This window comes from Diabrotica undecimpunctata, chromosome 4 (assembly GCF_040954645.1).
Source record: "Diabrotica undecimpunctata isolate CICGRU chromosome 4, icDiaUnde3, whole genome shotgun sequence".
NCBI lineage: Eukaryota > Metazoa > Arthropoda > Insecta > Coleoptera > Chrysomelidae > Diabrotica > Diabrotica undecimpunctata.
This window is the reverse complement of record NC_092806.1, coordinates 130,359,167-130,377,270: the sequence shown is the minus strand read 5'-3', so window position 1 is coordinate 130,377,270 and position 18,104 is coordinate 130,359,167. Positions and strand designations below refer to the sequence as shown.

The window sequence follows — 18,104 nt, the reverse complement described above, 5'->3', positions numbered from 1 at the left end:
ACCTAATTTTTATAGAGTACCGATTCATAAAGCGAGTACATCACCTTAGACCTATTTGTAGTACCATAAATTTTCCTTGTAGTGAACTGGGAAAATTTTTATTAAGTATTATGAGTATTTACAACTATTTGCAAATAATATTGTTACATTTATAAAGAATACACAACATTTTTTAAATAAATTACTTAAAATTGAATTTAATTCAAATAAAGTTTTGACATAGTTTATCTACGAATTTGCCATTAGATAAGACTTTAAAAATAATAAAACAAAGTTAGGAAATGACGATACATTTACAACTAGAACAAGACTAAATGTATCAGCTATAATGGAGTTATTGACAGTATGTACTGATAATACCCATTTTCAACTAAATTACAAATTCTATAAACAAAATTTTGGTCTAGCAAATGGGTTCTGCATTATTTTTATTATTAGTAAAAATAATTATAGAAGATTTAGAAATAAATATTATTTCTAAACAAAATTTAAAAGCCTTAGTATAGTGAAGATATGTATATGATATATTCTCAATAGGGCCTTATCAATCAGTGTTGTTTTACACATTCCTTAATAATATAAACAATAAAAAAGAGACAACATGATTATTTACCATGGAAAAGAAATATAAAAACACACTAGCTTTCCTGGATGTTTTAATTTCAAAGAACGATACTGAATATGCGACTGAAGTCTATAGAAAATCAGTACACACCAAAATATCTAAATTACAAATCAAATCACAACATTAATATTAAAAAAGGGAATCTTTTACGGTATAAGGGAATTAAATCCTTATACGGAAGAGCCAAAATTACTTCCTCTAAAGAAAATTTGTTTTTAGAAGAAAAACATTTGTTAACATCTGTTTTATTAAAAAATGATTTTTCTTTGTCACCTATAAATAAGAAACAAAGAATTTTATTTAGAAAATACCTTATGAATGCAAACATTTTGATTTAGATGAAACATAGAGACCATTAAACGTTAGAATAAATGAACATCAATCTTATATTAAAAGTAGAGAATTTAATAGATTTCAAATATGTAATCAAGAATGGGAAAATTATCATAGAGTTTCGTGGATAAATTCAAGTATAGTCCTGAAAGAAACAGATTAGAAAGAGAAAAATTAGAGAGGCGGCTCTAATTATGTTAAATAAACAAATCAAATTCCTCGGAAGAATCCAGTAGGATCTGGTTACCCATATTAAAAGAGAAAATCAATAAAAATATATCACTATTAGTAAATTAATCAATGATACATCATTTATGTTTTAAAATAATAAACATATAAAATCAGAGTTTGTTGTTAATATTGAGAGTAAAATAAATGTAAGACCAAGTACTTACCATGCCAGGATAGTGTCTTAAGGTTTTTTTCTCATGATTTACTGTGGCATCAATAACACAAGAACGTTAATGTCGTTATTGCATGTGGTTGTTATTTTGAAGACAAATCATATGCTACGATTTTTTTTTGACGGATATTCTTAAGTTAAAGTTAATTTCATGTAATCGGATGAACTACATTTTAGAATAAAGTCCTCCCAGGAATGCAACTCAAAAATATTAGCAATATCATTTTAAAGTCATCTTTTTTAAAATGTAGAATATGTGTCTGAATTGTCAATATGAATTTTTTAGATAAAAGTAAATTATTCAAAGAATTGTTTGACAAGTAACAAAAAAAATTGTTTAATTTATTAATGTTTTGTATTTTGAGAACGATTACCGAAATTGAAATCGAAACGTCAAATACACTTAATGTTAAAGTAAAATTGTGCTTATTCCCAACAAAAATAGTAGATTTCATTAAGATGTCATAAAAATAGATTTGGAACAATACAAATGAAAAAGTATTAGTTTAAATAAACAAAATACCTGAAGTAATACTTGTCAAAAAAGAGAAAATTGGAATACTTGCTTCACCAATTGCGGGGACAAAAATACATATCCGTTAAAAATATAATGCAGGGAAAGATTGAAGGACGAAATAACAAGCGCCGCAGAATAACGTCCTGAATAAAAAATTTAAAAGAATGATTTGATTACCTAACAAATATACTGTTTAGAATGGCTATAAACAAAGTTTATGGTGATATAAAGTTTCTGATAGGAGAAAGACAAAGATTTTCTATTTTCAGATTTTTGTCTGACATACTCCCACATAACAATTTTATGTTCTTAGTAGAAGCATAGTACATTATAAAACAGATGATAAGTATCGGTTACATTAGAGTACCTACTAAAATCTTCTATTTATATCTCATACTTTCAGTTTATGTCAACAATATACTTTTTAGAATATTCTAAGGAAGTGAACTCGCTTTTAAAAGCGTAAATATGGCCTTTTCTAACCAGGTTTATTAATCTGCCAATACATTTGTTTTATTAAATTTTAGGGCTACTGTCGTGAGTCATAAGAGTTGTTTTTTTCCTGCCCATTGTGTTCAGTAATAAATTTCAATAAAATTGCTAGAATAAGGATAAACTACAACAATAAAACAATTAATTTTTACAAACTATAATGAAAAATATCATAAATATATAAAATATATAAAAACTGAAAAACTGAAAACTTTGTTTTTAAAACTTTAACAAAACTTATCACTAGAGCTGTTTTGGCAAAGTGTCTTTCTCAAGTAATCTATTTTTGGTATGTGTTTACACACTTTATAGTCTTTAACTGAATATGTTGAGGAGGAGAGAACTGTTTGTCTCAAGTTGGTCGTTCAGAATTATGTCTGTATTTTTTAATTTGTTAATTTCCATAGATTCTAATAAAGATAGCTTAAGGCCGTTATTCTGAATGGGAAGAATTTGAAATTCATCATTAAACAAATGATTATGATCTAGAAGGTGAAGTGCGTATGTAGAATCTGATTTTCTATTATTGAAAGCCCTTTTTATGTTCTGCTATACGTTTGTGAAAAGTTCTACCAGTTTGACGTATGTAAGTTTTAAAAACAAAGTAACATTTGAAAACAAAGTTTTTAGTGTTTTGTTGTTATATAAAATGAATTGCCATCAATTAACGATTTAATCCATTACTTATAATAACAAAATAACTTTTAATATATATAATAACTATTTATTTAATAACTATTTAATAATAAATATTTTTTACACAATCTATTTCGGCGGCATGGCCGTCATCTGTCCGGCAAATAAATTGAGTCGCAAATGAAATAATGAGGTTTGAGGTTATAATCAGTACAAGTCAAAATGACTGTGCTGTGTTTTCTGTTATGTGCTTATAATATGAACTAGCGAAAATAGCGACTAAACTAAATTTATTTCAATTACGCTAACGAAGATTTTGTCTTTTTCCTTAATACAATTAGTTTTTAAAATAAGACTATTATACAGTTCAAACAATTCTGAGAAACAAATTAGTCCATTAGTATCTACATACATTAATTGTAATAATTATTTTAAAAATAACGCCGTTAATATATAATCTCAAGGCTGACAGTATATTCTTATAGGTATAGGTATACACATACATATTCTAGGTATATTTTTAGATATTTTAAAAGTACTATCAGTTATCTAATATAAACTTTTACCAATAACTGGAAAACTTATAAGTATCAGTTAAGCATAAACTTTTAAAGAATATCCGATAACTTTATATTCTAAGAATAAACTTTTACGAATGTTCCGGGATTATTAAGTGCACGAATATAATCAGTATATTCGGTCCTAAATTATTCATTGAAGTATATGCAAAGAATATGAATTTTCGAATGATTTTTATGGTTCATGCTATGCTTGTGCTAGCCTATATACTCAGTAAAAAAATATACACCGATAGTTGTTGTTAGTACATGCTTCGAATATGGTGCAAACATCATTGTTATGTGGGCATTAATACATAAGAGACAAACTAGCGAGAAGTTTAGTATACTTATAAGTAAAATTTTTAAAATCAGTATTCTATTTTTCTATTCTTTTATATTATAATTCTTTTAGAGGGAATATCAACAAAAAAACCTAACACTCCGTGGAAGGCAATGTTGACATCTGCCCCAGTGTGGGCGTTGGTAGCTGCTCAAGCCGGTCACGATTGGGGATTTTTTACAATCTTAACAGAATTGCCAACCTATATGAGTGAGGTATTAAAGTTTAATATTAAAGATAACGGATTGTGGAATTCCCTACCATACATCGTGATGTGGGTGTGCTCTTTGAGTTCTGGAAAATTGTGTGATTGGATGATAGCTAAGGGGTACATAAAGGTTACACTTGCAAGAAAAATCTTCACAACATTAGGTAAGTTAGGGACAATGGAAATGTAGAGATTCAGTTAACACTATAAATTTACCAATTATTTAAAGTCAAATGTCAGATTAGACTTCCTAGTCTTAGAGTGGTTGGTTATGTAGTAAGTAATAACGACATATTGTTAAGACGTGCTTTAAAGTCTAGGAATGAAAAAAATTAAGGATTTCAAATCATTCATAATTTGCCGAGATACTTGCAAAAACATTTTTTTAAACACTTATTCTGTCCTCATAAGCTAAAAAACCCTATCACCAAAGAACAAAATTTTACAGGTGCCAAGAAAAACCAATTTTTTCTCCAGCATCACAGTTTTGATATTTTTAAATGAATTTAATGTATAAATGGTTATGTTTCAATATTAAAATTATGTTTTTAACGTAAACATGAGAATATTTAAATTTTTTTAGCAGGAAAATGAATTTAGGGCTTTTTATTTTAAAGTTGGATACTGACATATCAGATTCTAAGAAGTCCTAACTCCCTCGTATAGGCAGTTAAAGCTTTTTACTTTAAAAATTAACTAATTTTATACATACTGAACATAAAAGGTTTATCGAAAATACAACTTATGTTTTTAAGAACTGTGTAATATCTAAAAATGAATAGACATATAAAAATTTGAAGTTATGAAATGATTTAAAATTAAGTAACACAAGGGAAAAATTGCTTTTATAACTCATTCAGCGTCAGTCAATGTTTAATAAATCTGGCTCCTCTGACTCTTGAATGGTTAACCAAAATCCACGGCGATTAGATGGCATAAGAAGGCACAATTGTTCTACTATTTCTTTTTTCTTAGTTTTATTAAATCCTCTTACTTCTTTAGTTGTCTCAGGTATTAGAAAGTTCTTGATATATTTAGCTTGTAAGAAATTTAGAACTTTGGTATTAGATTCTTGGTAATCAGTGGAATATAGTAGATTTGTATTGCCTCGCTTAGCTATTATTTTTACAATGTCTGTAAGATACGGAACGCTATCGTTGCCACGATTCTTAAGTTTTGGCTTGGAAGTGTAGTCTTTCCAAGCGAAAAGATCCTTACCACTAAGCTCCTTTGTTTCCACTTTCCCTAAGTTTGCTTCTTGAACACACTTAACAAAATCTTGGAAATCGTACACTTTTCCACTATGCTTCATAGCTAATTCCACCTGGTGGTGAAAGGAGTCAGCAGCCATATAAGTGTGACCTGGTTCGAAATAAAAAATATCAATGGCGTCGACAGAAATCTTCGGGCAATAATTAACAATATACACCAAAAAGGTAAAGAAAATCCAGTTCTTATTTTGTGCTGAGCAAATGGTAAAAAAACGAGTAAAAGGCATTTAGGATGTCTTCCTTTTTTCTTCCACTTATTGCCACATGCCACAATACCGCGAGAAGTTTGGTCTTACGTTTAGTACCAATAGGTACAAAACTTTCATACCATTCTTCGAGTAAACACGACTTCTTTAAAGGAATCCGTGACAACATGATGACTTTTTGAAGATTAGAACAAAAGAACATGGTGCCATTGGAAGACTGTAGTTTTGTATACTCTTTATAGAATTGTCTTGATTCTGTAGCTTTTGAAATATGGCTCTTCCAACAGACGCAAACCAAACAATCTGATGATAAGTTTTCCTGACTGTGGTCTTTATTATGTTCTTTAAACTTGAAGCACATGCCACATTTGTCATGACCGAGTTTCGTAAATGATATATTGAGTTCATTAACAACTTTTCTGTATAAATCGTATGAACAGTCACAAAAGTTTTCACTTCGTCTAATTTCAGTCATTATACATCCTTTAAAAGCTCACATCATTTGCGAGGTATCGGCGATTTGGTGCATGTTCTCTTCTGTAATGAGCAATACTTGGGTTGTAAGTCTCTATTCTATATGATTTCTAATGACGCTTCTGTCAATTTTCTTATAATAATAATGCATTCCTCTTTTGTCGGTTATACCTGACGCCGTACCTGTCGTTGTATTTTTGTCCCCAGATATTGGGGTATCAAATAACTGAGTTATTTTCTTTAGAAAATCCAAGAGTCGTTAGAAAAAATGTTTTACATACTCTTTCACCTTTTTAGTGATTAAAAAAATATCGAAATGAATTGTGTTTGGTTGTGATATACTAAAAATCCACTCTTCCGAAAATTTTATAAGACATGTGTAGCGACATTTATCACCACAAGGATCGCGCATGGGATGATCTTCTTTCAACTTCTTTATTCTGTTTCGTATTTTTTCTTTTAAAGTTGTACTTGTTTTCTTCCGTATCCTTTTAGTTCCACTTTTTGTAATACCATGTTCCTCATTTTCTCTTTCTCTTGTTCTAAATGTAACTGCTGTTCTTTTTCTTGAGGTTTTTCATTATGACTCACACTATTGTTTATATGGAAAATAAAATGGATATTATATCTTCCTGGGAAAAAGGGGTCTCAAAATTACAACTAAACAAAATTAAATCCACAAACGAAAGAAGTAGTACTCGTCAGCATCAAACAATTAATGACAATGAAACTGGCAAAAGCCACGCCAAAACAGCCAGTCACGCCATAACATTTGATGGGCGTAATTTAAAAAAAAAGACCCTAAATACAAATGTTTGTGGATTTGGGGTACTTTTAGTTCTTTTTCGCTACATAGGGCTTTCTTTTAACAAAAATGATACCAAACTGGATTTAGGGCCAATATATATTTCAGAATAACTCGTCATTTTGATGGATTTAAGGCTTTCTAACGACATTTATAGGTGTAAATTCCTATATAAGCGCCAATTCATAAACGTTCATTAAATAAATTTACAAAAATGTTGGAATTACGGCTTTTTAGCTTATGAGGGCAGTATTGCTACCTGTCATATGCTTTCATAGTTAGTTAACAAAGAGCAATAAATTACTTAATATCAAAGCTACAAAAAAGTAAAAAAATCCATCAAAATGTCAAATTAATAGAAAATAGTACTAATGTTGTACATATTAAAAAAGTCTAAATAAAACATCGATAGAAAATAACAAACTAGCTTATCACAAAACAAATTAACAACAATAATTCGATAAAAATTAAAACAAACGACATCACTACGACTAACATACGAGTCACAGAAGGAATCAAACAGAAAGATAGTCTTAGCCCTTTCCTGTTCAATCTGCTAATGGACGAAATAATAGATATGGAGTCGCTAGACTAGGATATAGACTCGGACATATCAGAATTTGTATAGTGTGCTATGCCGATGAAGCAGCCCTGATTGCAGGCAATGAGGACGACCTACAAAGACAACTTCACAGATTCTACCAACTATGTCGTCAGCTTAACATAAACATATTTACGCTAAAAACAAAGAGTATTATCATAGCTAACTATTCAATTTAAGCTCATAATGGCGAAGAAACTCATAAAAAATCTGAACCAATTCAAATACCCAGGCGTAGATTTATCCAGTTACCATGACTCAGTCAGAGAACTAACAGGGAGAAAAATAAGGCCGCAATCATATCTGGATGTTTAAGAGATGTTGTCTGGAACAACCCATACAGATCACGACATTATTTTATTGACCATGCAACACAATGGCAATCGCTGTGAGATGTTACACGTTTCCACCTCTATATTCATTTCACAGTGGGTACGAATTGTCGTAATTGTCACATTGACATTAAAAATTTCAAACGAAGATCTGAAAGAATAAACAAATAATTAATAAAATGCATATTACGTTGTATACCGTCCAAGAAAAAGTGCAACTTGTAACATGGTACGTTCAAGGCCAATCGATACGCGAAGTAATTGATTTATTTATTGTTGCCTTCGAAAATAGACCCCCACCAAATGTTACAACAGTTAAAAATACCATTAAACATTTTCAAACTTTGGGATGTGTAAAAAGTTGTAAAAAGTGTCATAAAGGTAATGAACCACGTGTTAGACCTGTCGATGAGGAGCGTCAAAACAGGGATATTGCTATTTGTGCTTTTGTGGAAGCTAGTGAACCATGCAATAGTGTACAAATTGTTAGGAAAGTTAACGTGAATGCTCGATCTGTCCAGCGAGTTCTCAAAAGGAATGGGTATTACTGTTTTACGATACAACCAACACAAGAACTGATTCCGGACGATAACTTTAGGTGGATGGAGTTTTGTGAAATTATGTTAGATAAACAGAATGAAAATGTACACTTTTTAAAAAATATTTTATTTTCTGACGAATCTTCATTTTCATTACATAAAAAACGCAATCCATCCGTTGCAAGGTATTATTCCCGGAAAAATAAGCACCTCAGTGTTGCAGTGCGAACGCAGCATCCGCAAAAGTTAAATGTTTGGACTGGAATGTTAGGCGATCATATTGTCGGTCCATTTTTTAACGATGAAAACCTAAACGAGCCCAAATATTTACAACCATTATAGAAGGAGATCATTCCGGCAGTTCGACGCCTTCCCGTTAATTTTCAGGAGGTTTATTTCCAATAGGATGGGTGTTCGGCTCACAACTCTAGAGCAACTATTGACTTCCTCAATCAAACGTTTCCTGATCGACTAATAAGTACACGTGGTACAATTAAATGGCCTGCTAAATCCTGTGACTTAGCGCCTAACGATTTCTTTTTTTGGGGTTTTCTCAAAAAAAAAACATTTATAGGCGTCAGTTTGAAAGGGCCACAAACCTAGTCGAATTAACGGCAAAAACACTTAATTTCTCTGCAATCATTACATCAGCCCTACTCCAAAATATGAGGAGAAATCTGTATGACAGATTTAGTTACTGTTTAGCACAAGGAGGTGGAATATTTGAGCCCTTAATTCATTAATCTGCTTTTCTTATTTTTTTTTGTTAGGTACATTTTACGAAGTTTGTAGGTTCTTAATTAGGTAGTATTTTTAATGTTTAAGTTTGGAAGAATTTTATTGTTTTTTTTATTTAAAAGTACAAATGCTTCTTATTCTGATATTTTTCTTCTTTCTTGTCTTATTGTTATAAAATTTGCCCATAAAATTTGTACAATTTTCAGTGACAATAAAGCGTATTACTTATTTACTTACCTGTTTATTTGTATTGCTATTAAGGCTAAAAAATAACCAAAAAATTAGTTTAAGAGCATTATAATAAATGTACTCTACAGATGGGTGTTACAATAAATCTTAATTCCTATGGTCAACAAAACAATGTCTTTATCTGTATATGCAAACGGACAGAAAAGTTAAAATTTATAAATCCTGTAGCAGACCCGTAATAACCCTTGAAAGAGAATCGCGAAAAGGCACCAATAAAACCAAAAGTATGCTGCTTACAATCGAAATAAAGACACTAAAATCAATATCAAGAAAAACAAGAAGGGGCAGAGCAAGAAATAACATCCTTAGGGAACAATGCAGCATACAATGGTACAATCATGTAAAAAGGCTGGAGGAGCATATGCTACCAACAATTGTGCTAGAAGGAAAACCAGCTGGAAAGCAACCATCTGGGAGACCACCAAAGAGGTTTTAAAAGAAGTATAAGAAGAAAAACAGATTTTAAATATTATAGAAGATTAAGCGTAACAAGTTATCTAAGTCGCTTGTGAAAAAAAAAGATAATCCAATCTAGGTTAAGATATTAGATAGGACCTGCGATCGGAGAGAATAGCAGCGAGTTTAGTACAGGGCTTTCTTGTGTTGATAATTTGTTTATCTTATAGCTAAAAATTGACAAAAATATTAAAAGGAATTATGAGCTATATGCAGCTTTTACATACTATTATTGCAAACATAAAAAACTATTTGCTCCATTGCTTATCTAATTTAAATCATTCGTAAATACTACACAAGGAATACGAGAAATGATGCACAGAATACTGTATATGTACATACATAATACCTATTCAAACAATTTATAATATGGAAATAACACATATGAATTAAATATTTTTTTGTATGTATCTTTTTTATTTAATGAAATTTACATTTTTCAGCTGCCGTTGGTCCAAGTATATTCATCATGGCTGCTTCATACGCTGGGTGTGACAAAGCTCTTACTGTTGGTATGTTTACGATATCCTTGTTTTTGACAGGACCGTTCTACTGCGGTTTTAAAGTTAACGCCTTGGATATTGCTCCAAATCATGCCGGTATTCTTATGGCCATTGTCAATGGTCTTGGATCTATAACTGGATGTGTGGTACCTTATTTGGCAGGCGCTTTAACTGAAGATGTAAGTCTATAAGTATATTTTAACATTATTATTTATAATTATCAAGTGTACCTACTGACATTATCAAAAACATTAAGCAATAAAAAATCGTACTGTGTAAAATTCGAATACAAAAACACACACACACACACACACACACACACATATATATATATATATATATATATATATATATATATATATATATATATATATATATATATATATATATATAAATTAAAGCAGGAATTTTCTTCTTTTTTTTTCACTTATAAATATTTAAAATAATTTCTTTCGTTTTGACTTCGAAATGGCATTTTTTTTTGTTCGTTTTCTTGGAGGACTGAGAGTTATTTCGGCAACTCGTCAGCAGTAGGTATCTGCGTTGGATATATTCGTTTTTTTTTGGTATACTTATTATTTATAGAACCTACCGATATTTAAAAATAATTGTATGAACAATAATCTATAAAAACACAGACCGGAAAAACCGAACAAAACAAGAATAAAATACAAATATTGTTACTTATAGTTACTTAAAAACTAACAACCAATTTCTTCTTCTTTTTCTACTTCCTTTTATAAGCAATTCTGCTTGTTTATTGGCAGATTAATACCTCTATGGAAAAATGTAGCTCCATCTTTTGCGAGGTCGTACTTCTTTTGCCGATTGGTGACTTATCTCTTGCTATTTTGACGAAACGAGTCTCCTCCGTTCTGCTTATGTGGTTATATCATTCTTTTTTTCTATTTTGTGTCCATTGATTTCCACATTGTACGTTACATTTTCTTCTAATGTATTCACTTCTCTTTCGATCTCTTAGCGTATTTCCTGTAATTCTTTTCAGTACTCTCATCTCTGCCATTTGCAATAGCCTTTGCGTTGTGGGTGTATCGGGTCTTGTTTCTGAGACTTATGTCATTATTGTTCTTACACTGGCTTTATAAATTCTTGACTTCATCTCAGTGTCAATGTGTCTGTTTCGGCATGGGGCTCAATGAATCCCCTTTTCTAATTCCGCTGCCTATTTCTATAGGTTCTGTAAGTTGTCTATCTATTCTGACTTCCATTTTGTTGTATTGGTAGATGTTATCGATAGTTTTTATAATATTTAGGGAAACTTTTCTATTATACAGAAGATGTATAACATCTTTGAGTCTTACTCTATCAAACGCTTTCTTTAGGTCAATCATACATAGAAATGCTGGTCCATTAAACTCTAGTGATTTCTCAGCAATTTGCTTTATAACTAATATTATTTCATCTGTACACGATCTTCCACTACGAAAACCCTGTTGTTCATCTGCTAAACTTATCCTCTGATTTATTAGCATTTGTAAATTTTAGTTGTAAATTTTAGTGCAGTATTTAACAAGTTTATACCTGTGTAGTTTTCTGGCTGTTTTTTATTTCCTTTTTTGAATAGTAGAATAAGTTCGCTCGTTCTCCATTTTTCCGGTATTTTATTGTGTTTTATAATTTTATTCTCCACAATATTTCAGTAACTCGTTTGTTATCCCGTCTTTACCTGCTGCTTTTCTGTTCTTCAGGTTTTCAAGTATTTTTCGAACTTCCTGTACATTTATTTTACGTTCTATATTTGTGGTAATTTCTGGTGTTTCCAGTTCTAGCGTCGTGTGTTCTTCCTCTGCATATAGCTTTTTTAGGTAGTTAATCCACGTATCCTTTTGTATGTGTTTTGGTTCTATTAGTTCCTTTACCTCCGTTCTTTGACTCCTTATGAAGCGCCATATTTAGTTTTGCAGACCGTAAAAATCATGTTCCATTTCTTATGAAAAGCGTTCCCAGTGATGATTTTTTATTTTTCTTATAAGTTCATGTGTTTCGTTTCTAATTGTCTTGTAATTATGGTATGCCTCTTCTGTTTTGGTTGACATGTTCTTCAGGTAAGCTTTTTTTTCTTTACATTTTTCCTTTACTTCTGTACAAAACCATGGAGTTTTTTGCCCTTTTTTGGGAACGATTTATTTTTATTTATATTTCTTTCACCAAGAACTTCCTTGGGCAAGGCTAAGATATTAGACTTAATTTTTGCCCAGCTTTCTTCGATTCCAGCATTTTTTGTGATATGTGTATTTATACTTTTTTCGGTTATTCTTTTTTGGAAAAGGTATCTTGTGGAGTCATCCTGTAAGCTTTCGACTTTTATTTTTGTGGTGTATTTCTGGTGTTTTGTTATCACATATATGTGTTTTCAGTCGGATTTTGCACAATACCAATTTATGATCACTTCCTATTTCTACTTATGTTAGTGCTCTTACATCCAAGATTTGAAAGGGCTGTAACTCTCGATTCGACAGAATATAGTCTATCATAGTTCTTTGTCCTCTACTGTTTTCAAAAGTGTATTTGTATTCGAAAATGGTTGCGTTTCGATTTAATTTGAGTCTCTTACCACTCCCTAACACGTGTTTCTGGGTCTACCCATCATCAGAGAGAGTTTGTAAGAAAACTCAAACCAAATCAAAACGCACCGACTACTCCGGCAATTATAGAAAAAATAATTACCAGAGTATGCTACTAGAGACATCTAGTGATGAAAGATGAAGTTAACATTTAACTTCATCTTTCATCACTAGATGTATTTGTATTGTTTTTTGTGAGGGAAAAATGTATTATTAATACGTATCTCGTTTATGTTGGAGAGGTCTGTCAGAAGGTCTACGTTTTCATTTCTAATATTTTCGTTATATCGCTGTTTTATTCCTGGAACTATATCATTGCCAACACTGCGTTAAAATCACCCATAATGATTATCCATTCATCATTTGGGGTCTCGTTTATTACAGTCTAAAGGTTTTCGGAGAAGTTTTCCCTTGTGGTGGTATCTCTGGTGCTCTTTGGTGCATAGAATTGCCATTACATTCTGAGGTTTGATATCCAGTTCAATTGGTGTAAAATTTTTTTGTGTAGAAGGCGACTCCTTCTTTGGCTCTGGTTTCCTTCGCAACACCACTGTAAATCATCAGATAATAATCTAGCATAATTTGACCTTTTCCTTTTTTCTTCGTCTCTTGTAGTGCACATATAGTCTATATTTTCTTCTACAAGCTCTTTTGTAATTTCCGGCTCCCTTGTGTTTATAGAGTTTACATTCCAAGGACCGATGCGAAGTATATTTCTCGTTTTCCATAAATTCGTTGTCCCCTTTCTCGCGTTAGTCGTCGTAATGAAATAATTCCGGTTCCGAGGCATAATCCTGTCTCTATGAGCTGTATGGTTTTAAAGTCTATCAGTAGGGTGATAACTTGGCTGTAGACCCCCTCCTCCTTTATCCGGGCTTGAGACCGGCAATAGTTCTGTCGAGCTACTCAATCCACCCAACAAAACTGCAGGCGGAGATAACAATTAAGGAAATTAGCAATTGGATAACAATCAATTTAGGAAATAAAAGTAAAAAATAACTACAATGATTAACAAGCAACGCTCACTAATTGAACTTGAAATGAACAAACTGAAAGCCACCAAGTTTGCAACAAACAAGTAGCAACTTTACTAAGTTTTAATAATTTAATAGGAATGCAAAACCCTACCATAGGCGTACGTGTCTTAGCGTGATTTTGTTTATTCCTAGTGCATCTGTATTTTGAATATACTGTAGTTTTTAAGAGATCATACATATAATTTGTATTTTCCAAATTTTATATTTTTTTAGTCAACATTCTCATGTAGCATGCATATTACATTCATTTTTCCATTTTACTGTTATGTAATTATTTTAATATAGAATTTTCTAACAAAATAATATTTTTTTTAGCACACGTTGCTGCAATGGCGTCTAGTATTTTGGATCACCGGGGCAGTATACGTCGTAACAAGCATTATATTCTGCATTTGGGGTAGTGGTGAGTTGCAGTTATGGAATGATCTCTCCAGTTGCAGTTCAGAAGACAAATATCCTATAAAGAACTGTAGTGATGATCTTAAGAAAGAATCTGTTTAAATAGATATATAAAAATAGATCGCTCGTATCAAGCGATTGTTAAATAATAATACCAAACTAATTTATCTTACCTATTTATAATTTTAATTTTACTGTTTAATATTTAAGTTATTGAAAATATTCTAGAATAAAAATATAAAATACATATTTAAAAACATTGTAGTTCATTGATCTTCATCGATGAAACAACTCGAGGTGTTCAAATTGTAATGATATATTAAGTGCTTCTCGGATAGACTCATGTGTGGTTGCTAGATCCACCATCAGGCGCCTCCCCAGGTAGCGGATATGGGAATGCTTCTCAGATATGGGTGGTACCGACGAAATGAAATACTCGGGGTGGACAAAAACTAGCACATGGAAATGGGAAGCAGCATTTTTATTATTCTATTAAGGTGTAGAAGAATTCTTCAGTTTAATACGGACCATTTTAGGAGACTGTTACCATATTTGGTTGATACGGCTAAAGCACTGCGAGGGGAAAGGCAACAGGAAACCACGCCATTTTACTCGCTAGTCAAGTCGTCATGGCATCGATTAGTGAAACGAAAAATATTACTGATCATGGGCTGCAGAACTCAAGATTCGGCAAGGGAAGTAATACACAATTAAATCAGAGGGCTTCCCGGGTCGCTAGCCAGCGAAATCCCTGTAAACAAACATCACCAGACATAAGATAAAAATAAAAAAAACCATATAAAATCGCTACATGTAATGTAACAACTTTATATGAAGACGGTAAGCTGAGAAGTCTACTCTCCGAAATGGACAAACTAAATATTGTTATCAAGGGGGTGAGTGAAACAAGATGGCCATATACAGGGAATTTCATAGCAAACGGATACGCCGTTTAGTTTTCTGAAAACCAAGACATATATATGAATCGAAACGGATTATCGATAATTATTAAAGATTATATTTGTATGTCATAGTGATATTAAGTATATCACTTACTTACTCTCTTACCTTTTCTAAAATCGAGTTTTGTATGTCGTACCAACATTTGTTGATGGTTCTGTTTTCGTTTTCGGTTATTTTGTGTACTAAACAAATACCATGAAATCAACAAACTCATCAAAAAAAATTCAGCAAGCCAAAGAATCTTAGAAGAAGATAGAACATACAGGACATAGAAGATAGACAGAAATAGACCATTAAACAAAACATGACAGTTGAAACCTCTACAAGAAATTTAAATATACCTCCGGAATTAGGAAACTGAAAAATGTTCACGTAGACTGGGTCTACAAAAAAAGCTCAAATCAACTGAAGGATAGTGGTTCGATGAAGAGTGTCGTAACATAACAAAGAGGAAAAATAATGCATATCAACGACTACAACAAACACATATAACACGAAAGGCAGAGGAGTAATATAGAATCCTAAGGAAGGAAGAGAAGAAAATACATCGCAAAAAGAAAAGAGAACACGTAGAAAAAGACCCCCCTTCAGTAGCTGAAGTGCAGAGCTGTAAAAGATACTTTTTAAAATTATCTAGATACTTTTAAGATATATATATATATATATATATATATATATTGTTATGATGTGTTTTTTGTTTGAATGATGAGCAATGAGTATTTTTAATAATATAATATATAGGGTTTTTATCGCGGTTCTCAAAGAATTAGCTTGTAAGTACTTTTTTTAATTATCTTTATTATAACTATTATGAAACACACATATATATCTAACCTAGTCAATGTAAATTTAAAATAAACTATCTTTAAACTGATATTCTTATAAAACTAATTAAATTCTATAGACAATCTAAAATTTAAACAAACTATCTTCAAAATTGAAATTGTTATGATATTAACTAAATTATATTAACAAAATTTTGTACCTTTCTTTCACTGAATGCCTAAATGAACTATTTTCCACTAAGTATATAGATTCTAATCACCACTGAATGTCTTCGTACTTCAGTTATCCTTGTTTTTTTTTGTGAAATTACTTTTTTCAATTATCAGCTTCTACCAATTTAAGATATATTTTTCTTCACCAGCATCTATACACCACCAACCAAACCAGCAAACAGCATTTATATTTATTCTTCTTTTCAATATACCAATATCCAATTATTATAAGTTGATTTATACTAATCTCCAACCATAATATAATTTAATTTCTTCCAATATACCTTTTTTTATCTTCAATAATTATTTGTGTATAATTATAAATGTGCATTAAATTATATGCATAATTTTTAATCTTCATTTAACTCACTATATTAAACTATTGGACTATTTGTACTTGATTCACTGACTCTAACTAACTTTCATAATAAACTGCTTGACTTCTGACTAAAAAAACTTAAAAACTGCCAAAAACTCTTCTGACTGCACTATCTACAACTTTTCTGACTAAAAACTTTTAAAAACTGCCATCTTGAATCCAAATCACGGGTATTTATATCTTTTGGACATTCTAGAACCATCTCGTAAGAGATCATGTTCCAATTTGTTCTATTTCATACTTGTATGAATTTTCTGGAACAAACCATTTCGCAAACATGGCCATCTCCGGAGATCCAGAGAATTCCATTCTTTTCTATTAATAATTTTGTTTACATTTAGGCTTTTCAGATCAGAATATATAATTAAATTAGTAACTAACACTCTAATTTAATAAAATACACATTTCAAACAATATATTATATAACCCACTTTATATTCGTAAATATTCTTAAACGTCACTTCAGAGTATAAATATCTGTCAATCTCCGAGAGTATTTTTGGTTGCCTAAGCACATGGCTCACTTATATATATTTACAATATTAAAATACAACTTTTTACAATTATTATGCTAATTTATTAAAAATGCCCTCACATAAATATATTTTTATTAAATTCTCTAGTATATAACTTATTTAAAATAATCAAATACTTTTTTACATCTAATATTATGTAGTATATAACTTATACATTATTTTCTATAAACCCTAATCGTATCAATATATATATATATATATAAATATATATATATATATATATATATATATATATATATATATATATATATATATATATATATATATATATAATTTCGGTTTACAACGTTCTTCGACGTCTTCCGATTTCCAATCTCCATCTCATTCTATCGTTCCGTAAATCGTCCTCCAAGTCTCTTTCTCTGATTTCTTTATCAACTTCTTCCCTCCAACTTCTTCTAGGCCTTCCTGGTCTTCGCCTACCTCTTGGTCGCCATTCAAGAATTTGTCTTGGTATTCTATTCTCCGGTATTCTCCTTACGTGTCCGTACCATCTGAGTTGTGTCGTTTTGATGTCATCAACAATATTATGTGTAACCCCCATGATTTCTCGGACTCTCTGGTTTGTTATTCTGTCGCGTCTGGAGATTCCCGCCGAGCGGCGCCAGAAGTCCATTTCTGTTGCTCTAAGCATTTTCTCTGATCTGTCTTTTAGGGGCCACACTTCGCATCCATATGTTGTGATACTTTTTATTATGGTGTTGTATATTCTTCTTTTATTATCTTTAGAGATGTTTTTATCCCACAGTACGCTGTTTAGTAAGGCTATGCCTTTCCTTCCCTGTGTATTTCGTTCCTTAATGGCTGCATCTAATTTTCCGTCTTGAGTGATCTTTACTCCTAGGTATTTGTAGTTATCACATAGTTTGATCTCTCGATTTTCCTGTACGAGAAGGTTATGTTGATCTCCTCCGATACT

At 31.2% G+C, this 18,104-nt stretch overlaps 1 protein-coding gene across 1 annotated transcript in view; it reads left to right on the top strand.

Annotated features, from left to right (window-relative positions):
* Nucleotides 1-14,564, top strand: part of LOC140438399 (putative inorganic phosphate cotransporter) — a 36,120-nt gene extending 21,556 nt beyond the window's left edge. Inside the window, exons 6-8 of the mRNA XM_072528080.1 lie at nucleotides 3,979-4,278; nucleotides 10,229-10,467; nucleotides 14,226-14,564. Of these exons, the coding sequence (XP_072384181.1) occupies nucleotides 3,979-4,278; nucleotides 10,229-10,467; nucleotides 14,226-14,411 (725 nt within the window). The 3' untranslated portion in view covers nucleotides 14,412-14,564. The remainder of the gene's footprint in view (nucleotides 1-3,978; nucleotides 4,279-10,228; nucleotides 10,468-14,225) is intronic.
* Nucleotides 14,565-18,104: the final 3,540 nt, after the last annotated feature.